The 26,411-nt window shown below is 45.1% G+C and overlaps 1 protein-coding gene across 3 annotated transcripts in view; it reads left to right on the forward strand.

The window, feature by feature from the left end:
• PDE9A (phosphodiesterase 9A) overlaps positions 1 to 26,411 on the forward strand; it is a 106,306-nt gene that overhangs the window by 46,028 nt on the left and 33,867 nt on the right. For 2 of the 3 annotated variants that reach the window (XM_018051719.1, XM_018051721.1), the window contains exons 5-6: positions 24,480 to 24,534; positions 25,424 to 25,494. In XM_018051719.1, the coding sequence (XP_017907208.1) occupies positions 24,480 to 24,534; positions 25,424 to 25,494 (126 nt within the window). Of the gene's footprint in view, positions 1 to 13,905; positions 14,060 to 24,479; positions 24,535 to 25,423; positions 25,495 to 26,411 lie in introns of those variants that run through there. The other variant, XM_018051722.1, reaches the window with a different exon arrangement.

Below are 26,411 nucleotides of genomic sequence, written 5' to 3' on the forward strand. Positions count from 1 at the left end.
TTGTCATTTTTATATGATGTGAGCAGATTAAACAGTGGGCTTCTCCTAATTCTGGAATACATGACTTTAGCCTCCAACCCGTGCACCGCACCCACTGTGTACCCCCACCTGCTGGTGGGGAGCGAAGAGGGCAGATAACCGTCGGAGTAGGGCCACTGCATTCTAAACCCCGTGATCAGAGCTCCCATGGGGAGGAAGGGTCCCTGGAGAGGAGGGACCTCTTCCCTTGTTGACTGAAGGCTGCCAGAGCCCCTTGCCGAAGTCAGGACTGAACGGGAAGCTGAAAGGGTTTCAGGGAGGGGCCCCGGTGCTGCCCCTAGGATGCATGGGCCGCGGGGAGAGGAACGCACATATCAGAAGGCGAGCCACCAACCAGAGGCGGATGTGCTGTAAAGGCAAAATACACAGAATTTCGCAGGCCCAGTATGGAGAAAAGGGATATAAAATGTGTCGTGGATGATGTTTATGTTTCATGTTTTCTTATCAAGATGTAATTCACGTAGCATGAAGTCCTCCATTTTCAAGTGCACAAATTCTGTAGTTTGTAGCGGTTTCACTCTTGTCCCAGAATCACTGCCCACTGATGCCAGAATGTTTCCATCGCCCCCAGCAGAAGCCCCATAGCCAGCAGAAGCCCCATAGCCTCCAGCAGCTCCTCCTGTCCCCTCACCCTGGCAACCGCTCGTCTGCCTGCCATCTCCACAGACAGGCCTGTTGTGGACGCGTCATATCATGAAGTATGGGGTCCTTCCTGCCTTCTTTCACTTGGCCTGATGTTGGCAGGGTTTTTCTGTGTTGCAGTGAAGGTCAGCGTTCATCCCATCTTGTGGAAGGGCCACGGGGTATTTATTACTCACCAGCTCATGGATGTTGGGATGCTTCCACTTTTTGGCTACCGTGAATGATGCAACTGTGAACTTTTGTGGGCAAACTTTCCAGGGGATGGTACATGTTGAAATGAGATATTTTTGAGATAAGTTGTGTTACGTAAAGTATATCAATTAAAAAAGCAAAAGAGCCTAGCCACCTTGGAGGAAGGGTCTGAGATAAGAGCGTGTGTGAACTAAGAACTCCCTTCTCCGAGTTGAGCCCCCTAACTTCAGACTTTCTCTGCAAAGGGGGCAGGCTATAGTCTCTGAGGACTGACACCCCAAGAAGGGTCCTCCTGGTAAGAGAGGGAGTGATGGACCGCCCCTCGGGGGGACGGATACCCACCGAATACACAGTTGCCCAAAGGGATGCAAAGCGATGAGCTCAGCGCTCTCCTGTACCTGCTCCTCCACTCACATTTCCCAGCTTAGCCTTTGCTCCTCACTTCCCCCTCCCCCAGCTTTCCTGGGATCACCTCCAAGTGCCCTGCTGGCGCCCGAGTCTGTCTCCAAGTCAGCTTTGGAGGATCCCAGTCTAAGAAACAGGGACTGCCCACCTACCCTCGTTCAGTGGTCAGTTGGGTGAAGTGGCCTCAGGAAAAGCGAGCCGACCACACTGCACTGCCGTTTCCCTGCAAAGCAGATGTCAGGATGCACAGTTCTGAGGATAAATGAAGTAATTCACGCAAACTGCTCAGCACGCTGCCTGCCACTCGGGGAGCACTTGCTAAATGGTGCTATCATTTAAAATGCCCTAAAGGGCATGTTTGCATGGCTGACTGCATCTCTCTGGAATTGTTGAATTTTAATAGAGCAGGAGTGCTTCCTAAGGCCTGAAACTACACACGGAGGTCTGGCTCGCTTTTCCCTTGCCAGTCAAGTTAACGCTTGACATTTGAGCACAAGCATGTTGCTTAGAAGCAATAATAATGGTTCTTAATAATATTTTCTATTTTCAGTGCAATTTCATGGCCCACAGCTCGGTCATCCTAGCCTTAGTCATCTTTACTTGCATTCTTTTGAAAACAAAAAGGGTTCAGCGTATGAAATGAAATGCTCCCACTCTCCTGTGAGGTTTCTGAGCTTAGTCCACTTCTGTTTTCCGCTAACTTTATGGAATCGCATGTTCACGCAATCTGTGGGGTGGTCTAGCCAGCTTCAGGAACACTGAGGACATCACTGTCAGCAGTGTGGCAGCAAACAGGGATACTGAACACAGAATCCGCACGTGATGGCAACAGAATCTGGTCCAGTTGGCGGGTGGTGTCCACGGGCTCCACATCCACAGATGCTGAGGACTGACTCAGGATACCAAAATCTTTGGTATCCTTTGGTATCCTTGTGGGGCGGGGTCTTGGAACCCATCCCCTGCGAATACCGAGGAACCACTGTGTAGTACCTCCGGGAGGCAAACCGTTCTCTCTGCCTCCAGGCGTCTGTGACAGCCACACACCCCACGCATACGTCCGTGTCTCCCTAACTGTGCGCTGAGATGCACACATGTGAAGGGTCCTCTGTGATGAACTTTGATGAAAGTGCATAGCCACCAACCCAGCCAAGATAAAGAATGTTTCCATCGCCCCAGAAAAGATTCCTTTGTGCTTCTTTTCAAGTCAGTTCCCACACACCGTGAGAAGCCTCTGTGTGACTTCTTTCACCACCGGCAGATTGCTCTTTCCTGTTCTTAAATTTCACGAGAATGTGCTCTTTTATGCCTGCATTCTCTCCTTCAGGATTGTGTTTTTAAGATTCACACATGTAATTTATTTACTTTGTATCTCTGTTGTTGTTCAGTCCCTAAGTCAATGTCCATCTCTTTGCAACCCTATGGACTGCAGTATGCCAGGCTTCCCTGTCCTTCACTGTCTCCCAGAGTTGGCTCAAACTCATGTCCATTGATGATATCCAAGCCTCTCATCCTCTGTCACAACCTTCTCCCCTGCCTTCAGTCTTTCCCAGCATCAGGGTCTTTTCCAGTGAGTCGGTTCTTCGAATCTGGTGGCCAAAATATTGGAGCTTCAGCCTCAGTCCTTCCAGTGAGTATTCAGGGTTGATTTCCTTTAGGATGGACTGGTTTGATCTCCTCGTGTCGCTGAGTAGTATTCTATTTCATGAGCGTGCCATAGCTGGTCAGTAATTCTCCTGTGGATGGACATTTCCAGCCTGGGGTTTAGCTGTGGTGAGCATTGTAATGTCTTCTTATACACACATTCCTCAGTTACCTTGGGTAATACCTAGAAGTGATGCTAGTCCATATGGCTAACTGTTTTCCCAGGTGGCAGTACTATTTCATGTTCCCACCAGTAGTGTATGTGTGATCCGGCTGTCATATCCAACCTAACACCAGGCATTCTGAGTGTTTTTAATTTTAGACATTCAAGTAGGCGTAAAATCTTATTTCTTTATGGTTTAAATTTATATTTCTCAGATGAGTTAATAATTGCTGAGCATGTTTTCCTGTGCTTGTTGAGTACTTGAATATCTTACTTTGTGAAGTGTCTATTCCAGGCATTTTGTGCATTTTTTAGGCTGTTGTACTAGTTTTTATCACTTGTTGTTTAGTCGCACAGTAGTGTCTGACTCTTTTGGGACCCTGTGGACTGTAACCCACAAGGCTGCTCTGTCCATGAGATTTCCCAGGCAAGATTACTGGAGTGGGTTGCCATGTCCTTCTCCAGGGGATTTTCCCAACCCAGGGATCGAACTTGGATCTCCTGCATTGCAGGCATTCTTTACCACTGAGCCACCTGGGAAGCCCCAGTGTTTACCACTGGTTTATGGAAAACCATATATTCTGGATGCATTCATTTGTGAGATGTATATAGCAAATATCTTTTCCCAATTTGTGACTTACCTTTTTCATTTTCTTGAAGAGGTCATTTGATGAGCAGAAGTTTCTAAGGTGATGAAGTCAATCACGCAAGTTTTCTTGATATATAGTACTTTCTGTGTCTTCTTTAAGAATCCTTTCTCTACCCCAAGTCATGAAGATACATTTTCTGGAAATTTAGGGTTATAGTTGGTATATTTTAATTTGTGACCCCTTTCAAATTAATCTTGTGTATGGTGTGAAGTAAGGGGTTGACAGTATTTTTTTTTTCCATACATGTATCCAGTTGTCATAGCACCCCGTTTTAAAAAAGAGTTTCCTTTTCCTTTGAACCACTTTGGCATGTTTGTTGAAAATTAATCGAGTCATGTGTGGGTCCCTTTCTGGGCTCTGTTCTGTTTCGCGCATCTGTTTGTCCTGACACCAAGACGACACAGCTTCAATTGCTAGAGCTTGGAATCCAGTAATCTTCCACATCTGTACTTCTTTGGGGATTATTTTGGTTCTCTGGGTCATTTTCTTTTCCCTACAAATTTTAGAATAAAGAATCAACTTGTCAGTTTCTTTCAAAAAGTCTTCTCTGAGTTAGACTTGGATTGCATTCAATATATAGATTAATTTGGGAACAATAACATCTAAGCAATATTAAATCTTCCAGCCATGAGCATGGTACATCCCTCCACTCAGCAAGACTTAGAGTTTTCAGGATGAAGGTCCTGCATACTTCTTGTTAAATCTGTTTCTCAGCATTCTCTGTTTTCTAGCATAAGTGAGATCTTATTTAATTTCCCATTTGTTTGTTTCTCTTTTATAAAAACTACAGGAGATATTTGTATATTTTTAAAATGTATATTTTAGTGGAGTATACTTGCTTTACAATGTTGTGTGTGTTAGTTCCTAGTGCACAGCAAAGGGAACCAGCTCTATGTACACATATATCCCCTCTTTTTTGGATTCTTTCCCATTTAGGTCACCACAGAGCACTGAGTAGAGTTCCTGGAGCTACATAGTAGGTTCTCATTAGTTATCTATTTTGTGTATAGTATCAAAGGGAAAAGGGGAAAGATATACCCAACTGAATGCTAAGTTCCAGAGGACAGCAAGGAAAGATAAGAAGGCCTCCTTAAATGAACAGTGCAAAGACATAGAGAAAAACAATAGAATGGGAAAGACTAGAGATCTCTTCAAGAAAACTGAAGCTGTCAAAGGAACATTCCATGAAGGGATGGGCACAATGAAGGACAGAAACAGAAGCAGGTAAGGACCTAACAGAAGCAGAAGAGACTGAGAAGAGGCAGCAAGGATACCCAGAAGAACTATGCCAAAAAAGGTATGACCTTTTGACCTGGATAACAATAATGCGGTCACCTAGAGCTGGACATCCTGGACTGTGAAGTCAAGTGGGCCTTAAGAAGCATTACTACTAACAAAGCTAGTGGAGGTGATGGAATTCCAGCTGAGCCATTTAAAGCCCTAAAACATGATGCTGTTCAAGTGCTACTCTCAGTGTGCGAAGGAATTTGAAAACTCAGCAGTGGCCACTGAACTAGAAAGGGTCAGTTTTCATTCCAACCCCAAAGAAGGGCAATGCCAAGGAATGTTCAAGCTACTGCACAATTGCACTCCTTTCACATTCCAGCAAGGTGATGCTCTAAATCCTTCAAGTTAGGCTTCAACAATATGTGAACCTAGAACTTCCAGATGTACAAGCTGGATTTAGAAAAGGCAAGGAACCAGAGATCAAGGTGCAAAAATTTGTTGGATCATGGAGAAAGCAAAGGAGTTCCAGAAAAACACCTGCTTCTGCTTCATTGACTACACTAAAGTCTTTGACTGTGTGGATCACAACAAACTGTGGAAAATTCTTAAAGAGATGGGAATACCAGACCACCTTATCTGTCTCCTGAGAAACCTGTGTGCAGGTCAAGGAGCAACACTTAGAATTGGACATGGAACAACTGACTGGTTCACAATTGGGAAAGGAATACACAAGGCTATGTATTGTCCCCTTGCTTATTTAACTTCTATGCAGAGTACATCATGCGAAATGCTAAGCTGGATGAATCACAAGCTGGAATCAAGGTTGCTGAGAGAAGTACCAACAACCTCAGATATGCAGATGATACCACTCCAGTGGCAGAAAGTGAGAGGAACTAAAGACCCTCTTGATGAAGGTGAAAGAGGAGAGTGAAAGGTTGACTTTAAACTCAGCTTTCAAGAAACGAAGGTCATGGCATCTGTCCCATCACTTCATGGCAAATAGATGGGGAAAAAATTGATACAGTGACAGACTTTATTTTCTCGGGCTCCACAATCACTGTGGATGGTGACTGCAGCCATGGAATTAAAAGATGCCTGTTCCTTAGAAGGAATGCTATGACAAACCTAGACAGCATACTGAAAAGCAGAGACATCACTTTGCCAACAAAGGTCCATCTAGTCAAAGCTATGGTTTTTCAGTAGTCATGTACGGATGTGAGAGTTGGATCATAAAGAAGGCTGAGCACCAAAGAATTGATGCTTTTGAACTGTGGTGCTAGAGAAGACTTTTGAGAGTTCCTTGGACTGCATGGAGATCAAGCCAGTCAATCCTGAAGGAAATCAACCTTGAATATTCATTGGAATGACTGATGCTGAGGCTCCAATATTTGGCCACCTCATTTGAAGAGCCAACTCATTGGAAAAGACCTTGATGCTAGGAAAGATTGAAGGCCAAAGGATAGGGGTCAGCAGAGGATGAGATGATTAGATAGCATCATCAACTCAATGGACATGAATTTGAACAAACTCCGGGAGACAGTGGAGAACAAAGGAGCATGGTGTGCTGCAATTCATAGGGTTGCAAAGAGTCGGACACAACTTAGAGACTGAACAGCAACGATCAATACTGTGTATGTGTCAGTTCCAGTCTCCCAATTCATCCCCCACACACACCCCTTCCTCCTCGGTAGATATTTGTGTATCGACATAGGATCTTGTGACATTGCTTATTAGTTCATGTTTTATTTCTGGTTATTTTACAGAATGGTAGGATTTTTCCATAGAAACAATCATATCTTCTAATAATAAAGACAGTGTTACTTCCTACATTCCAGTCTTTTGGGGTTTTCTTTCTTTTACTTGTCTTATTGCATTGGTTGAAACTGCAATACAAGAGAGGAGACATCCTTATCTCATTCCAACCATAAGGAATATGCATCCACTTTTTTACCATTGGGTGTGACGTGAGATATAGATTTTTCGTAGATGTCCTTTATCAGATTGAGGATGTCCTGTTCTAGTTTGCCAAGAGTGTTTTTTGTCAAATGGTCTTTGACAAAATTCTCTGTTAAATTTTGCCAGATGTTCTTTGTGTACCTACTGAGATGGGTTGAGGAAGTTTCTTTTTATTCTTAGTTTTCTAAAGGTTGTTTTCTCAATATAAAGTGAAAAGTGAAAGTGAAGTCACTCAATCATGTCCGATTCTTTGCGACCCCATGGACAGTAGCCTGCACCAGGCTCCTCCGTCCATGGGATTTTCTAGGCAAGAGTACTGGAGTGGGTTACCATTTCCTTCTCCATATATAAACAGGTGTTAAGTTTTGTTACGTGTTCTTTCTGCATCTACTGGGATGACATGATTTTTTTTTTCTCCTTTATTCTGTTAAGATAGTGAATTATAGTGACTGATTTTCAAATGCTAAAACAGCTTTGCTTTTCTGGGATAATTCCACTTTTATTCTCAGGAAGTATTCCTAGGAAAATATTTGGGAAGAAATTTAACAAGAGGTATACAGATCCTCTACTCTGATATAAGATGTATTCTCCTTTTATATATTGCTCTATTTTATTTGTAATCATATGTCAAGGAGTTTTTGTATCCATGCTTATATGGGATGTTGGCTTATGCCATTTTTCTTGTGATGTCTTTGTCAAGTTTTTATAAAATATATTGGGAGGTTTGCTTTTTTCTCTATTTTCTAAAAGGTTTTATGTAATTTGGGTATTGCTACTGCTGCTGCTAAGTCACTTCAGTCATGTCTGACCCTGTGCGACCCCATAGACAGCAGCCCACCAGGCTCCTCTGTCCCTGGGATTCTCCAGGCAAGAGTACCTATATTCATTTGTGTGTAATGTATTTCTTGATATGCTCAAGGTTAAGTTTACCATGTTACCTTTTTTCTTGATCTTGGGTTTGGTTTCCTGTTCCTTCTCTTGGATTTATTGGATAAATTTTGTATTCTATTTTATTTTTTCTATTGACTCTTTACCTCTACTTTTTAGCATAACTTTTAGTTGTTTGTTATATTTCACTATGTATCCTTAACCTTTTTTTTTTTTAATTACAAGCTTTCTTTTTTTGGAGATCCAATAAAAAAGCAAAGTTGTGTGAAAAGCACCAAGAGTTCCCCCATATTCCCTCCCTATACACTCACACAGCCTCCCCCACCATCAACATCCTGCCTTAGAGCTTTACATACATTGTAATCAGTGAGCAACATTGACGCGTCATTGTCAACCAAAGTCCATAGTTAATATCAGGGTTCAATCTTTGTGGTGTACAGTCTGGGTTTTCAGATGCATAATGACCTGCATCCACCACTACAGAGTCATACAGAGTAGTTTCTCTGCCCTAAAAGTTCTCTGTGCTTCACCTGTTCATCTGTCCCTTCCCCTGGACCCCTGGCAACTACGAATCTTTTTAATGTCTTCATGGTGTTCTTGCCTGGAGAATCCAAGGGACAGGGGAGCCTGGTGGGTTGCCCTCCATGGGGTCGCACAGAGTCGGACATGACTGAAGTGACTTAGCAGTGGTGCCTTTTCCAGAATATCTGTAGTTGGTATCATACAGTCTGCAGCCTTTTCAGATTGATTTCCTTCACTGAGGAAGTTTCCTTTATACCTTGTCATAGCGTCATAGCTCATGTCTTCTTAGTGTTGATTAACGTTCCATGAATATCCTGTAGTTTGTTTATTCCTTCACCTACTGAAGGATGTCTTGAGTGAGTCAAAGTTTGGGCCACAATGAACAGAGCTGCTGTAAACATTTGGGTGAATGTTGCCATTGGTTTTCTCCTGTATTTATTTCCTTCTTGGGTGCACTGGCTCTTCTTTGCTGTGTGAGTGAGAGAGGGCTGCTCTCTGGCTGTGGTGTGTGGGCTTCTTATTGCAGTGACTTCTCTTCTTGCAGAGCCACAGGCTCTGGGGTGCTCTGGCTTCGGTAGTTGGGGTGCATGGGCTTAGTTGCATCAAGGCATGTGGAATCATCCCAGGGATTGAACCTGTGTTCCCTGTACTGGCGGGTGGATTCTTAATCACTGGACCACCAGGGAAGCCCAGTCATTTGTCTTTTATTGATCTTGGATCCAGGATTCTTCTTCTTCTGCCTTCTCGTGGGTTTCAATTGTTTGGGGTAAATACCCAGGAGTGCAGTTGCTCAATCGTGCGTTTAATTTTTTAAGAAACCACCAAACTACCTTCCAAAGTGACTGTACTATTTTGCATTTCCACCAGCAATGAATGAGAGTTCCTGTTGCCCCGCATCCTCACTAGTATTTGGTGGTGTTGGTGTTTTTGATGTGGTTTTTTTTTTTGCTATTTTTCAATTCTAATAGGTGTGAGTGGTATCTCATTATGGTTTCAATTTGCACTTCCCTGATGCTATTGAGCATCTTTTCATATGTTTACTTGCGACATGGATATCTTTTGCTCTCAAACTGTCTTTTCAGATCTTTGCCCATTTTTAAATCATCCTTCACTTTTTAGTCTATTTAAAATTAACGTTGTACCACTTCACATAAAAAGTAAGGACTTTGCAACATAGAATTCCTCCCCACAACCTTTGAGCTATTGCCACAGTTCACTTTCAGTTCAGTTCAGTTCAGTTCAGTTCAGTCGCTCAGTCGTGTCCAACTCTGCGACGCCATGAATCGCAGCACACCAGGCCTCCCTGTCATCACCAACTCCCGGAGTTCACTCAGACTCACGTCCATCGAGTCAGTGATGCCGTCCAGCCATCTCATCCTCTGTCGTCCTCTTCTCCTCCTGCCCCCAATCCCTCCCAGCATCAGAGTCTTTTCCAATGAGTCAACTCTTTGCATGAGGTGGCCAAAGTACTGGAGTTTCAGCTTTAGCATCATTCCCTCCAAAGAAATCCCAGGGCTGATCTCCTTCAGAATGGACTGGTTGGATCTCCTTGCAGTGCAAGGGACTCTCAGGAGTCTTCTCCAATGCCACAGTTCAAAAGCATCAATTCTTCGGTGCTCAGCTTTCTTCACAGTCCAACTCTCACATCCGTACATGACATCTATGCTATACACTGAATGCTTGTGTCCCCCCAAAATTCACACGTTGAGATCCTAACCACCAGTGTGATAGCATTTGGGGGGGGCGCCTTTGGATGCTGGGTAGGTCATGAGAGTGGAGCCCTTATGAATAGGATTCAGTTCGGTTCAGTTCAGTCACTCAGTCGTGTCCGACTCTTTGCGACCCCATGAATCGCAGCACGCCAGGCCTCCCTGTCCATCACCAACTCCTGGAGTTCACTCAGACTCACGTCCATCAAGTCAGTGATGCCATCCAGCCATCCTCTGTCGTCCCCTTTTCCTCCTGCCCCCAATCCCTCCCAGCATCAGAGTCTTTTCCAATGAGTCAACTCTTCGCATGAGGTGGCCCAAGTACTGGAGTTTCAATGAACAGGATTAGTGCCCTTATAAAGGAGATCCAGTATTCTTGCCTGGGAAATCCCATGGACAGAGGATCCTGGTGGGCTGCAGTCCACGGGGCCACAAAAAGTCTGACATGACTTAGCGACTAAACAACGAAAGAGACCTCAGAGAGCTCCCTCGTCCCTTCTGCCCTGTGAGGACAGTGGAGCAGTGGCCATCTCTGTGCCTGGCAGTGGGCCCTCCCCAGACACTGACTCTACTGATGCCGTGATCTTGGACTTCAGCCCCAACACTGTGAGAAGCAAATGTCTGTTGTTTACAACCCACTGAGTCTCTGGGCGTCTGTTCCAGCAGACGGAGCAACTAAGACAATTTACATCCATTATAAACTCCATAATACAGTATTGAGATTTTTAAACAGCCAGCTGTCTTTTGAAGAAATGATTAAAAGAAACTTAAAGATAATTTTTTTGCCAATTCTGCTGCTTTTTTCCTTTTCCTGTAGATTTCAACTCCTGAGTAGTGTTACAGCCCTTCAGCCTGAAATCTTTCTTTTTTCTTTTAACATTTCCTGAAGTACAAACTGCTAGTGACTAATTCTCTCAGCTTTTGCCTCTCTGAATTTGCCTCTGTTTTGCCCTCATTTTGAAATCTTTTTCAGGGTATAGGTTGCTGCAATCAGGGTTTTGTTTTGTTTTTCTATTTAGAAGGAATCTAAAGATGTCCATTTTTTTTTTTTTCTGGCTTCCTCTGTTTCTGATGAGAAGTCAGCTTTTATTGTTTCATTTTGTTGTTATTGTTCAGTTGCTCAGTTGTGTTCAGCTCTTTGCGATCCCAGGGACTGCAGCATGCTTCCATGGGGGCAGGACAGCCAGCTTCCCTGTCCTTCACCGTCTCCCTGAGTTTGCTCAGACTCGTGTCCATTGAATCCATGATGCCATCCGGCCGTCTCATCTTCCGTCATTGTTCCCCTGCAAAGGTGTCCCGTTTCTCTGGACACTTTGAAGGTGTTTTTCCTTTATCCGTGGGCTTCAGCACTTAGACCCTGCTTTGCCCTCATTTTCTTCTGGCTTATCCTGCTTGGTGTTCTTTGTTGAGCTTCCATGGTGTGTAAATTTGTTTTCATTAAATTTGTAAACATTGCCACAATTATTTCATTAAGCGTATTTTATGCTCCATTCTCTCCCCTTTCTTTCTGAGACTAGTTACATGTAGTTAGAACATTTGTTCTTATCCCTCAAGTGACTGGCTCTGTTATTTTTTTAATGTTCTTTTCTTTCCGCTCTTCAGATTGGAGAGTTCCTGATGATGGATCCTCAATTTCCCTGACTGTTCTTCTTCAAACTGCTATAAGCCCATCCATGATTTTTTAATGTCAGATATATTTTTAAATTCAACAATGTCATGTTCTCGTTTGTAGATTCTCCTCTTAAGATCCCCTATCTGTTTACCACTCACTAGCATCTTTGCGTTTAGTTTTTGGGTGTACTGCATGCTCAGTCACGCAGTCCTGTCTGACTCTTTGTGACCGCATGGACTTAGCCCACCAGAGTCCTCTGTCCATGGAATTTTTCAGGCAAGAATATTGGAGCTGATTTCCATTTTCTCCTCCTGGGGATCTTCCCAACCCAAGGATCAAACCCCCACCTCCCATGTTGGCACGCAAATTCTTTACCACTGAGCCACCTAGTTGGCCAAAAAGTTCTTTTGGATTTTCCCATAAGATGTTATGGAAAAACCTCCATGAACTTTCTGACTAACCCAAATGAAAGGCAATTATAAGTACACGTTCATTTCAACCTCTGTGTCATCTGGGGTTTTTTTATTTTTAATTTATCTTGTGCAGCCTCTACAATTATGCAGCAGATGGGGGAGAACCTTTGGTTCTGCTCAGTTTCTGATAGAGTTTTGCAAGAGTCCTCCTGTCAGTCCTCCTGTCAGATGAGGCCTCCATCATCCATCACCTTCTTCGATCAGAGTTGACCCTAAGAGACTTCTTACTGACACCCATCTTCTGGGGTCATTTTGCACACCGTCAAAGCCCGGACACAGTGGTCCAGGGTGGACTCCCTGTGGCCTCACCGTAATGCTACTTTCCCACAGGGTGTCCTATCACCAAGACACATGAGGTTATCACATAATGGACAAAGTCCCGCCAGCGTGTACCGTCAGTCAGCGGCTACTTCTCAGCTTCAGATTCCTCTGAGGGTGTCCTTCTCCCTCAAAAGTCCACCCCCCTCATCACACCATGGTGGCAGAGGGCGGGGGTCTGTTCTCAGAGAGGAGGTCAGTATGCAGAATGTCTTTACCCTCATGGGTCAGCGAGACACTGCCCATCTTCATTTTTTTTATGTTGATGCCTTTTAATTTTTATTGTTCATTTATTTTATTGGCGTATAGTTGCTTTACAGTGCTGTGCTAGTTTCTTCTGTATATCAAAGTGAATCAGTCACGTGTGTACGTATATCCCCGTTTTTTGGATTTCCTTCCTATTTAGGTCACCGCAGAGCACTGAGTAAAGTTCCCTGTGCTCTACAGTAGGCTCTCATTAGTTACGTTTTTTCTGCATAGTAGTGTGTATATGCCAATCTCAGTCTCCCGCTTCATCCCACACCACCTTCCACCCTCGCTGCGTTGCAAATAAGTTCATCTATTTTTATAGATTCCACACATATGCATTAATAGACAATATTTGTTTTTCTCTTTTTGAATTTTTTAAAATGAAACAGATGAACATTTTTAATGACAAAAGGTACAATTCACAAAGAAGATAGACATCATAAACCATTAGACACCTGACAACAGAGAAACAAAGATACATAAAGCAAAAATCAGAAGCAATATAAGGGAAAAGAAAAAGATATATAATCACAGGCGACACTGCCCGTCTTTGCAGCCCATGTGGGAACATGCCTGGGGTGCACCAGGGGGTCTGGCCGAGTCACACCGAGGCTTTCTCGCGACATCAGCAGCCGCTTCAGGCTCTTAGGAGCCTTGCATGATCAGCATGTACAAACCATTCAGAACAGTGCCTGGAATCTAGGAAGTGCTCCATAAAGACTGCCGTGGTTGTTGCAATCATGAAACAATAAAGTTGCATTGCTGTCTGTCCCAGGAGCTACTCCCTCTGAGACATTTTTCTCAAAAACTGAGCCTAAAGGGAGAGGAGGGCAAAGGGAGGAATTGTGCCCAGACATCTGAGGTCAGACTCAGCTATGCAGAGCTCAAATCCCAGCTCCAGAACGGAAGGGGACACAGTCCAGTTCCTGCCGCCGAGGGCTGGCGGGTCTGCAGCGAGCCTGCAAGGGCTCAGCCAAGACAGCTATGTAGGAGACACTCTCCCCACATCAGATACGGTCGCCAGGGCCCCAGGGTCCCCTTTGCTTTCTTTGTCTCATCAGAACGGCTACCAGGAAGTGAAAGCATCTAGTTGAAGCCACACTGAGCATCGCCTGGAACATCCCTTTGGCCGCCAATAGCCGAGGGTGATTTCTTGGCAGGACAGACAGAGGAAACGGTGCTTGTCCCTTTAAGGAGGGAGGCCAGGCCACTGTTCATCATCCCACTTTATTGTGCTCCTGGGCTGTAAAGGAAGCGCCCTCCTTCTGCTCTTTGTTTTATGACCTCCATAAACAGCGAATTGCCATGACTGTGCCCGGGGCTAGAATGGCCTCGCTGGCTGGAGGGGCCAGGAGAGCAAAAGTGGAGCAGAGGTGAGTCCCCCCCTTCTTCCCTGGAGAGGGGCAATGCCACCCTCAGAAGGAGGGGTGGGAGGGGACAGACAGGAAGTCCCCTCCCAGCCCTACCTATGCACAGCTCTGGAAATAAATGCACCCCCAATATTCAGGGTCTCAGATGGGGGTGATTTTCTCTAATGCAAAAGCAAGACATGCCCTTATGAAGGAATATCCATGTTTTTAGAAAAAGCTTTGGGAGGGAGTCAGTTAAGTATATTTTTTGAAGGGTGCTCAGGGCTTTGGGTGAGACGGATAAAGTCAGACAGTTTGTGCATCATACTGGCAGCATGGAGACACAGTAAAAATATTGTGCAACACTTATACAGACATATCAGGAGAGACTGGGACTCACGGTGGACTCCAGGCAGCACACACGTGCCCACAGGTGTTACTCATGACGCTGTTGGGGGTTGAGTTTCCAGAACCCGTGCCGATGTCCCCAGGCTGCCTCCCTGCAGACACAGGTGTGGGGCCAGAGTGTTATTAGGGCTGTGGTTGTCTCCCATTTGCCCTCAGGTAGGATGGTACATGTGCCAACCAGCCTGGGTGTGCGGAGGATGGAGGAATGGCCGTGGACAGTCCAGCATTCTGTCCACTGTTCTGTGCCGCCCAGCACGGCATGGAGAGAGCAGTACCTGTCCGCTGACTGGCCTAGCTGGCCAGGGCATCGCCTTCAGCTGACCTCTGAAGTAGGAATTGGAGGGTTTGGCTGTCTTGTCAATCAGTTAAACCTGACTTTTATGTCACTCTGCGCTGCAGATTTGTCTGAAACAACAAACAATTCCTGGAAGGGCTGGGAGAGGCGGAGGCGGGTTCCTTGAAGCGTGCACAGCAGCAGAGTCGGGCAGCAGCCTCTGGCACCGGGGGCAGGCAGGCATGGATGCTGTTCTGGCCACTCACGGGGGCAGCTGAAGAAACACCATGGGGAAGGGTACCCATCCTGCCAGCCCACAGGCAGAGTCCTGCCCACAACCCCTGCTGGGCAACTCTGCACCAGTCTCCAGGGGGTGGGCTGCTCCTGATCCCTTAGTTCTGGCCCAAGTCAAGTTGAGGGCCACCCTGATAGAAGCCACAGTCCAGAAATATCCATAAAACCCAGTTCAGATGCTGCCAGACTGCAAGATGGTTCTGGAACTAAACGCAACTGTTCCGTAATAGGTGGGAGACTCTGGTAGCCCCAGCATCTACCCAGCAGGGCCAGTTACCCAGGAGGTCAGCGGACGAGGCCACCAACATATTTAAGCCAGTCCTGTCTAGGTGTGAGCAGGGAGAGAGCAGCCCAGACCTGCAGAGGCTGGTGACGAGACCTCTGTGCTGACGGCTGACCGTTTGGCCTTCATTAAATCTTTGCCTTAGTTAAAGCCGTGGGCACTCATTAAATCGGGGTGAGCTTGGAGTAGCATCCTTGACATTCAGTAGCATGTCCTAGACCTGGGGACACTTCTGATGATACGTCAGCTGTTCTCACGGAGCAGAGTCTTCTCTGGAGAACACATGGGTCACCCGTGGCCGTGGGCCGCCTCCGCCGCAGCCTCCATTCTGTGAACCAGCAGGCATTCTGCTGACTCCTGTTCTCTCAGTCTTACTTTCTCTCTCGGTTATCTCAGAAACTTCCAAAGGCTTTTCAACAGTCCAGTAGGACACCAGCATGACCCCTCGCAAAGACCCCCAGTCATGTCCAATCTTGAACTGCCAGCATCCCTGGTGTGGATGGTTATTTTATTATTATTATTTTGACAACAATGACATTTTGTGTTGGGGCATAGCCAGTTAACAATGTTGTGATAGTTTCAGGTGAACAGTGAAGGGATCCGCCATATATATACATGCTTCCATTCTCCCCCACCTCCCATCCAGGCTGGCACATGCTGTTGAGAAGAGTTCCACGTGCTATACAGCAGGTCTTGTTGGTTATCCATTGTAAATATAGCAGTGTGCACATGGTCTTCCCAGAGTCCTCAACTATCCCTTCCCCCACCCCGGCAACCATGAGTTCATTTTCTAAGTCTGTGAGTCTCTTTCTCCTTGGTAAGTTAAGTTCGTTTGTATCATTTCTTTTTAGAGTCTCCATATGCGGGATACCATGTGACATTTCTCCTTTCTGTCTGGCTCACTTCACTCAGTATGACACTCTCTAGGTCCACCCATGTGGCTGCAAATGGCCTTATTTCATTCTTTTTAATGGCTGAGTAGTCTTCCACTGTGTATATATATATATACACCCCACCTTCTTTATCCATTCCTTTGTTGATGGACATTTAGGTGGTTTTAATGTCTTGGCCGTTGTAAACAGTGCTTCAGTGAACATTGTGGAGAATGTATCTTTTCGGGCCATATTTTTCTCTGGATATATGCCCAGGAGTGGGATTGCAGGGTCTTATATTAGCTCTGTTTTTAGTTTTTTTAAGAACCTCCATACTGTTCTCCATAGTGGCTATACCAATTACATTCTGTGGCTGCTTATTCTTAAAGCTATCTAAAACTCTCAAAGCAGAAGCACTTGAATATACTTTAATTTTTAAAATTCTGTATATGCCACGCAGTATCTAGCAAAGAGTGGGTTTCCTACAAGTGGCGCTAGTGGTAAAGAACCCGCCTGCCAATGCAGAAGAGATGGGGGTTCGATCCCTGGGTTGAGAAGAGCCCCTGGGGAGGGAAATCGCAACCCACTCCAGTATTCTTGCCTGGAGAATTCCATGGACAGAGGAGCCTGGCGGGCTACAGTCCATGGGGCCACCAAGAGTCAGACATGACTGAGGTGACTTAGCACGCACATACATACTGTCAACTTTTCCTGATACAGTGTGGTTTGGCCACCAAAGTTGGGACTGACTCATATATGCAATTGAAAACTGCTTGTTGCCCCTAAATCCAGGAATTTAGGGCTACCCGAGGCTTCCAGAGGCCCTGGGGAGCTGAAAAGCACCTTCAGGACACTATAGGAAGGATGCTGCTGCTTCTCAGCCTGGACATGGTTCCCTGCCCCTCCAGAGTTCAGCCTGTCACCCCAGGGACCCTGAACACACCAGGGAAGGCACTCAAAGCAAGAGAAGGTATCAGAGAGCCCGTAGCTGCCAGCAACCCTCAGTGATAGAACAGCTGCTCAGTGACCATTAGTGATGGAACAACACCTGTGGATGCCAGGGTCCCTTAGTCATGTAACAACACCTATGCCTGCTGCTGCTTGGAAGAAAAGCTGTGACAAACCTAGACAGCATATTACAAAGCAGAGACATCACTTTGCCGGAAAAGGTCCATAGAGTCAAAGCTGTGGTTTTTCTAGCAGTCATGTATGGATGTGAGAGTTGGACCATAAAGAAGGCTGAGCATCAGAGAATTGATGCTTTTGGATTGTGATGCTGGAGAAGACTCTTGAGAGTCCCTTGAACTGCAAGATTAAACCAGTCAATCCTAAAGGACATCAATGCTGAATATTCATTGGAAGGACTAATGCTAAACCTGAAGCGCCGGTACTTTGGCCACCTGATGCAGAGCTGACTCACTGGAAAAGACTGATGCTGGGAAAGGTTGAAGGCAAAAGGAGAAGGGGGTGGCAGAGGATGAGATGGTTAGATAGCATCATCGACTTAATAGACATGAATCTGAGCAAACTCTGGGAGATAGTGGAGGATAGAGAAGCCTGGCGTGCTACAGTCCATGGGTAGCAAAGAGTCAGACACAACTTAGCAGCTGAACAACAATGGCTATTGGTGACCCTTGTGACATAACAGCACCTGTGGCTGTCAGGGACCCTTCGTGACAGAATGACAGCACCTGTGGATGCTGGCAACCTTTAATGACATAGTATAGCAGTGATGACAGCTAAGGCAGGAGTGCGCACCCCCGGCCAGGCTCTGCCCAGAGTATTCTACACACAATTTAAGTTCAGAACTCCCCTGGGAGGAAGCAGTGGCCTGCGGCAGGAATTCCAGTGCACTGGGGTGGGGCGGGGGAGGCACCCACTTCCTGAACAGGCTGTGTTTATGGATGTGTGGGTGTGGTTGGCCTTTTGCACAGAGGCATTTTTTTTCTTTGCCCTTTCCCCTTGCCCAGGAATGTAGATTGTGCAGGATCTGAAGAAGCAGCTCAGGGCGAAATTACAGAGATGGCAGCAGAATTAGTGCCATGACCTGGGCACCGGCACCCTGGGGCTCTCTCCCTGCCAGCTTCCCTTTGTGCCTGTGCCCTTTCTGAAGACATCAGATTTGTTGACATGGGTGGCACATGGGCTGAGGTGTAGCTGTTACATGGACCGGCATGTGAATATCTGACCCTCGAATCCAGCCCGGAAAAGGAAGGTATGGGATGAAGTGCTTGAAGTAGAAATTAAATTTCAGCATCAAAATCCTGTGGTTAAGACTTCCAGTGCAGGAGGTGCAGTTAGAGCCCTGGTCGGAGAGCTAAGATCCCACACACCGCTCAGCCAAAGAATCGAAATGTAACACAGAAGCAATACTATAACAGATTCAATAAAGACTTAAAAAATAGTCCACATCAAAAAAAAAAAAAATCTTAAAAAAATCCTGTAATGTTCAAAGGAGCCCACCTCAAAAGACAAGGGAAAATTCCCCCTTAACTTTTTCTTTCCATTCTATCTACTAAAGTTTTTGTTAAACTTTTTTTAAGTCATTATACAGTCACATGCAGTTGTAAGAAAAAATGCGGAGACCCAGGCACCCTGTACCCTTTATGCTGGTACAGTAACATCCTTCAGACGGCAGTAAGATCTCACCCCAGACACTGCTGCAGTCCAGGCACAGAGCATCTCGTCCCCCAAGGGGCCCTCATGCTGTCCTTCCATGTGGTTCAGTGGTTAAGTTGTCGCCAACTGTTTGTGACCCCACAGACTGCAGCATGCCAGGCTTCACTGTCCTTGACTGTCTCCTGGAGTCTGCTCAGATTCATGTCCATTGAGTCGGTGATGCCATCCAACCATCTCATCCTCTGTCACCCCCTTCCCTTCCTGCCTTCAGTCTTTCCCAGCATCAGGGTCTTTTCCAATGAGTCGGCTCTTTGCATCAGGCGACTAAAGTATTGGAGCTTCAGCTTCAGCATCAGTCCTCCAGTGAGTATTCAGGACTGATTTCCTTTAGGATTCACTGATTTGATCTTGCTGTCCAAGGGATTCTCAAGAGTCTTCTGTAGCACCACAGTTTGAAAGCATCAGTTCTTTGGCACTCAAATTTCTTCTTGATCCAACTCTCACAGACATACCTGACTACTAGAAAAACTGTAGCATTGACTGCACAGACTTTTGTCAGCAAAGTGATGTCTCTGCTTTCTAATAGGCTGTCTAGGTTGGTCATAGCCTTCCTTCCAAGGAGCAAGTGTCTTTTCTATAGTGTCTTCCAGATCCCTTTATCCACCGCCCCTTAACCCTTGACACTTACTAATCTGTTCTCCATCTCTATAGTTTTGTCATTTCAAGAATGTTCTATAAATGAGTGAGTTTGGGGATTGACTCAGCATAATTTTTTCACTCAGCATAATTCTCTAGAAATGCATCCAGGCTATTATGTGTATCACAAGTTCAATCTTTTTTATTACTGAGTAATATTTCATGGTGTGGCCGGAACACAGTTTGTTTATTCATTCATCTGCTGAAGGGCATCTGGGTTGTTTCTGGTTTAGGGCAATGAAAAATAAAAAACTGTTCTGAACGTTGTGTACCGACTTCTGTGTAAACATAACCTGTCACTTCTCTGTCCCAGAGGGCAGGTGCAGGTCGTACAGTAGTTATATATTTAGTTTTGTTAAGAAACTGCCAAACCCTTTTCCAGAATAGCTGTTCTGGTTTACATTCCCACCAGCAGTGTATGAGTAAGCTAGTTTCTCCACATCTTTTCCAGCATTTGGGGTTGTCACTTTTTTTATTTTTTATTTTTTTAGCTTTTTTGATAAGTGTGCAGTGATATTTCAGTGTGGTTTCCTTTGCATTCCCCGATGACTCATGTAGCTCAGCATCTTTTCATGTGCTTGTCATCCATCTGTATATTCTCTTCAGTAAAATGTCTGCTCATGGCAATCCCTGGTGGTCCAGTGGTTAGGACTCAGGGCGTTCACTGTGGGGGCTGGGATTCAATCCCTGATCAGGAACCAAGATCCCACAAGCCAAAACAAGCAGATGAATAAATGTCTGTGCCCTGCCCGTTTTCAAACTGAATTGTTCTGTTTCTTTTTTACTGTCGAGTTCTTCCTATTCTTTTCACCGTCTGTTTTCAAGTCTTTGTCAGATACATGATTTGCAAATATTTTTCCCCCAGACTATATACCTTTTTATCTCTTAGCAGAATTTTTCCCAAAGGAAAAGTTCTACCTTTGATAAAGTCCAGTTTATCAATTTTCCCTCTTATGGATTGTTTTTGTTGTCAAGTCTGAGAACCCTCTGCCTAGCCCACGAATCTGAAGATTTTCCTCCATTTCTTTCTAAGTTTTAGAGTTTCCTATTTTACATCCAGAGTCCCCTTTGCCTTTGTCATTGTTACCCAGTCACTAAGTCATGTCTGACTCTGTGACCCCATGGACTGCAGCATACCAGGCTTCCCTGTCCTTCACTCTTTCCCGGAGCTTGCTCAAACTCATGTCCATTGAGTCCGTGATGCTATCCAGCCATCTCATTGTCTGTCAGCCCCTTCTCTTCCTGGCCTCAATCTTTCCCAGCATCAGGGTTATTTCCAATGAGTTGACTCTTTGCATCAGGTGGCCGAAGTAGTAGCTTCAGCATCAGTCCTTCCAATGAATATTCAGGGTTGATTTCCTTTAGGATTGACTGCTTTAATCTCCTTGCAGTCCAAGGGACTCTCAAGAGTCTCCTCCAGGACCACAGTTCAAAAGCATCAATTCTTCAGTGCTCATGTTCTTTATGGTTCAACTCTCACATCCATACATAATTACTGGGCAAACCATAGCTTTAACTCTACAGACCTTTGTCAGCAAAATGATATCTCTGTTTTTTAATATGCTGTCTAGGTTTGTCATAGCTTTCCTTCCAAGGAGCAAGTGTCTTTTAACTCCACAGATGCCTGCAGTCACCATCCACAGTGATTTTGGGGTCCAAGAAAATAAAATCTGTCACTGCTTCCACTTTTTCCCCGTCTATTTGCCATGAAGTGATGGGACCAGATACCATGATCTTAGTCTGAATGTTGAGTTTTAAGCCAGTGATTTCACTCTCCGCTTTCACCCTCACAAGACTCTTATGAAAATGGTAGGTCTCACCATTTATATCTTTCTTTTACCAGAGTTTTGTAGTTTTCAACACACGACTTCATCATATGTTTTATTTACACTTAAGTTTTATTTGAGTTTTTTAAAGTGTTTATAAATGGTGCTGTGATTTTAATTTCAGTGTCTACATGGTCATTGCTAATGTATGTAAATACAGTCAATTTGTATATTTATCTTGTATACTGTGACCATATTGAACTCACTTATTCTATTTTTATATTTTGCTGAATTCTAGTTGCTGATATTTTGTTAAGAATCTTTGCATTCATATTAATGGCGGATATTGCCTTGCAGTTTTCTTTTTTTGTTGTCTTTGTTAGATTTGGTATCAGGTTAATACTAGCTTCATAAAGTGAATCCAAAAACGTACCCTTCTCTTCTGTTGTCTAGAAGACATTGTTGAATTCTTGAAGGACTGATTCATTCTTCTCTAAATGTTTGGTAAATTTCTCCAGTGAAACCATTTGCCCCTGGAAATTACTTTGGAGGGATTTTTTTTAAATAAGGACAGTTTCCTTACGAGTTGCAGACTGTTCACATTGTGTGCTTCATGTTGGAGGAGTGCAGGGGGTCACACTTTTCTCGGATCTGGTCCGTTTTTGTCCAGGATATCAAGATTCTGTGTTTAGAGTCGTGTCTCGTGTTTCCTTGTTGCCCCTTTTGAGGTCTGCAAGGTCCGTAGTGCTGTCTCCCCTTTCATCCCAGACACTGGTGATCTGTGTCTTCTCTCCGTGTTTCTTAGTCTTGCCAGAGATTTGTCAATGTGTCGACATCTTTTAAATAACCAGTCCTTTGTTTCATTGATTTCCTGTGTTGCTTTTCTGTTTTCTGTTTCACTGATTTCTGCTTTCTATTACATCCTTCCTTCTGCTGTCCTTGGGGGTTTATTTTTGCTTTTCTTTTTCGAGGCTCTTAGATTATGGCGTTAAGAGTTTTCCTCTCTGAGAACGCAAGCATACAGTGCTATAAACATTCCTCTCCGCACTGCTTTAGCTGTGTCCCACCGCTAAATTTTCATGTGTTGTATTTTCCTTCTCATTCTACTTGGCAGAAAACAACAAAATTCTGTAACGCAATTATCATTCAGTGTCTAGTTTTGTATCCCTAAGATTTCCTCTTTGACCCATGTATTACTTAGAAGTGTGTCCTTTAGTTTCAAAGTGTTTGAAGATCTTTCTGTTACCGATTTCTAGTTTGATTCTCTTAAAGGTCACAAACCATAATCTGTTTGGTTGTGGTTCTTTTAAATTTGTTGTGGGTTTTGCGTGTGTGTGTGGGCCAACCTATGGTCTATTTTGGTATATGCTTCATAGGCACAGGGCTTCCCTTGTGGCTCAGCTGGTAAAGAATCTGCCTGCAGTGCAGGAGACCTGGGTTTGATCCCTGGGTTGGGAAGATCCCCTGGAAAAGGGAAAGGCTACCCACTCCAGTATTCTGGCCTAGAGAATTTCATGGACTGTAGAGTCCATGGAGTCGCAAAGAGTCAGACACACCTGAGCAACTTTGACCTCACTTCAGAGGCACCTGAAAAGAATGTGCGTTCTGCAACTGTTGATGGACTTTTAAATATATCTCAAGACTGAGACAGACCACTAACTCTTCAAGGTTATGTGATACACTTTTGCCCAAGATTTCAGAGTAAGTGATCTAAAATACTACTAAGTTCACCAAGGAGGCCTGTGAAGCCTTCTCACTGGTGGGTCTTGTCAATGGAGCCACCATTTTTCTTCCCTGGGGGGTCTGGTCCTCTCTGAAGGATAGAACTTTGATCAGCTCAACATGTGGCTCAATAAAGTTTCCTGGCTGACATTTTTACCTTTGCATTTCCCAGAGATATGATGGGACATCGTTTTTCTTCTTCTCATCAAGTCATAGGATGCTAAAGCCGGAGGAAACCATGGGTCATCTGGCCTACTCTTTCCTTTGGCAGGTCCTAGAGGTTATTTTAGATTATTTTTTTAAATACTTCTGTGAAATTAACATAAGTTATTATAGAAGTATATTAGATATAGAGAAACAAAAATAAGGAAAAAAGCTTATATATAATCTTACAACCAAAAAGTAACTACTATTATTATTTTGGAGTATACTCTCCCAAGTTTTAAGAAATGGAATCACACTGTATTATGACTTTCTTAGTTTTATAATAGGCATGAACATTTTTCTAAGATATTATTCCTAGTAGCAGAATATGTTTCCACAGTACAGATACACCATACCACATTTAAATGGTATAAGTGATGTCCATTTGATGGACATATAGGCCATTACAGTTTTCACCGTGTTAAATAACGTCATGATGAACATCTTTTATGTCCATATATGTGGTTTTTCCTAGAATTGGAAACAATAAATCAGAGCACGTGAACATTTTTAGCTTTTGAGCCCTGTTGCCAAATTGGATTATTGGGGATTTTGTTTGTCTGGACAGACTTGGCTTGGTTTTGATTTGTGTCGGTTTTAGAAGCTATATGGAAGCTTACATGAGTTCAGGAGGAAGCCTTGTTTAGGTCCCCAGAGTTTTAGGGTGTGAACTAAACTGTCACCTGGAACCAAGGGGAGAGCCCACCCTTCCCAAGAGCATAGAGTGGCTGGAATGGTGCCATGCATTCCGCACCTTTCTATGAGGCATCCTGAACTGGGCCCGGTCAGGAAACAGGAAAATGGGCAGCTATATACAGCCTGGGGTCTGAACCTTGTAAACCCAACCGCCCAGCCCAGTTTTATGTGCCAGGCAACAGAGGGACAAACTCGCTCACCCCAGCTGCTTCCTCTCTCTGGGACCTACCGTGAGAACAGTGTGTGTTGCACTCAAAATATGCCTTGAACTTTCCGTCATAGTAATTGCCCCCATAAAATGGACCAGGTCACCGCATGAAAGTGTCCCGTATTTAAAGACCAGTCCTGCCTGCTTTTATGGCTGGTGCTGACTGCAGGAGGTTCACAGCCCCGGCCACTCTGCTGAGGCACCACTGAGAGCTGTCCCAGGGGAAAGGGCATCTGAAGCTGGACGGGAAACCTGAGGCCCAGGAGAGGCCCTGCTGCTGACCAGTGGCCAGAGCACCCCTCCTCCCAGGTACCCAGGCAGCTCCTGGGCACGGTGTTGGGGTTCAGCCCATGGTCCACAGAGTGCACCCTTTTCCATCAGTCTTTCTTTTCTCATCTGCAGAGAAAGAAGAACTGATCCAGAACGTGCTGACCCAGGTGGCAGAGCAGTTCTCAAGGTACAGAATCTGGATGCATCCTTTCCAGGGCTGGGTACTCTTTCTCTTCTTGGTGGGTGGGCCCTTTGCCTTGAGGCTATCTCAGCCGGTGGGCTCTCAGCCATCACTTCCCCGGAGAAGCTACCTGCCTGGTGGGGTCCTTTGGGGAATTCTGTGACTAAGCCAGCATGCATGGGGTCCAGGAGATGCCCTCCTGCTGGTGCTTTCAGAGTAAGAACCCGTGTTGCTGAGAATGTCCTCAGCTGGCTCTTCTGGGGCGAGGACTTCAGCCTACAGGAACTGACAGCAGAGATCCTGTGTGGATCTCTGGCTTACTCTTCATTCTGAGTTATTCTGCCGTTCTGGAGTCAATGCTTTGCGTTTTCTCAGTTACCTCCTATGGCACCTTACTGCCCCCTGGGTAGTTGAAATGGGGAGAAGGCACAGGGTATTTTCTTAAAGCCCAAGAGTTGTTGAACTGAATGGGTTGGATCCCAGAGAAGGGCACACCAGCTGCCTAAGGTGTTCTCTGCCCAGTGGGACAGGGTGTGTGTTGGCGAGGTTGAGGGGTGGGGCAGGGGTGAGTGCTGGTCCATGCCAGGGGTGAGCAGAGAACCCAGGTCCTCCCCAGAGAGCATCTGCTCACTAGCCAGGAATGGGGAGTAATCATGCCCACTCTGTGTTCCGGTCTTGAAAAATACACCTTCAAGATAATTCCAGAGTGTGTCCTCTTCCTCCTGCCCGCCCGTCTCCAACTCCCAGGAGTTCCTTAAAAGCAACTCCTCTGTTTGGGCCCCTCACCAGCCCACCTGTGGGCCTCACCATGGCAAGGAGCCGGCAGATGTTGACTGAACCCACTTTAGCTTGGAGAATTTGAGGAGTTATGTTGTTTTGTTTTTTTCCTTCCCAGAGCTTTTAAAATCAACGAGCTGAAAGCTGAAGTTGCAAATCACTTGGCGGTGCTAGAGAAACGCGTCGAATGTGAGTGGCATGTTGATGCCTTTTCGCTGATGTGTCTTTTAACCCTAGTTTAAATTAAGCCACTTAAGCCATGGTGCGTGATGATGGCAGGGGAGGTGAGGCTCAGAACGAATGTCTTGTCTTTGTGAAATGCTCAGTACTTACCTTTGAAGTTAACAAAGGTTAGAAGAATGATGAATCTTAAGCGTTTTATTCTGTTTTAAAAGTAACCCAGTAACTCGCAACATGTTAGAAGTACACGGTAATTTGCAATAACAGCGCAGAGGAAACCACGGGGCTTCCTAGACCGGGCCCGCCCGGAGAGGAACCTCTGCAGAAGAGCTTGTGTGTGTCCCTTTCTACATAAATGAGAACACAGCAACCAGTACTCTGTGGTTTCACAGTTTTAGGGGAAGATGTCTACTGAATGACCACCAAGGCCTGACTCAGTGATCAAGCAGCTAAAACTCCGGAAGCTAACAGCTTCCAGGCAGTCACCCTTTGTGTCCCATCCGTAAAATAAGAGGCAGTGCTTGAATTCCTTGTGGTCCACAATTCCCCGCCCAGGGCACAAAGAGATGGCTCTTTGTCAGTGTCAAGGCTAATGTCAAGGTTAATGGCTCCTGGGCACTGCATTTACTGACTTGCGGTGTGAGTAAACAGACTCCAGACATGAGGCTATCAGGATGCCATCACAGCCTCTACCTGGCTAACTCATTGAAGGTCCGCTTTTCATACCTTGTATGAACTGCTTGGTTTTTTCCAAGAAAAAAAAAAAATCACGATTGTGTCCAAAACCAATTCGCCTAAAGAACTTGAATCGTGATTTACAGTCACCCTTTTCAAAGTGCAGCAGCGTTTTTTAATGCATTTGGTCATTAGAGCTGCAAAAACAGTTCTACCTTCCCCATTGACAGTGAAAGAGCCAAAGAGATTAA

The sequence above is a fragment of the Capra hircus genome, chromosome 1, assembly GCF_001704415.2.
Source record: "Capra hircus breed San Clemente chromosome 1, ASM170441v1, whole genome shotgun sequence".
NCBI lineage: Eukaryota > Metazoa > Chordata > Mammalia > Artiodactyla > Bovidae > Capra > Capra hircus.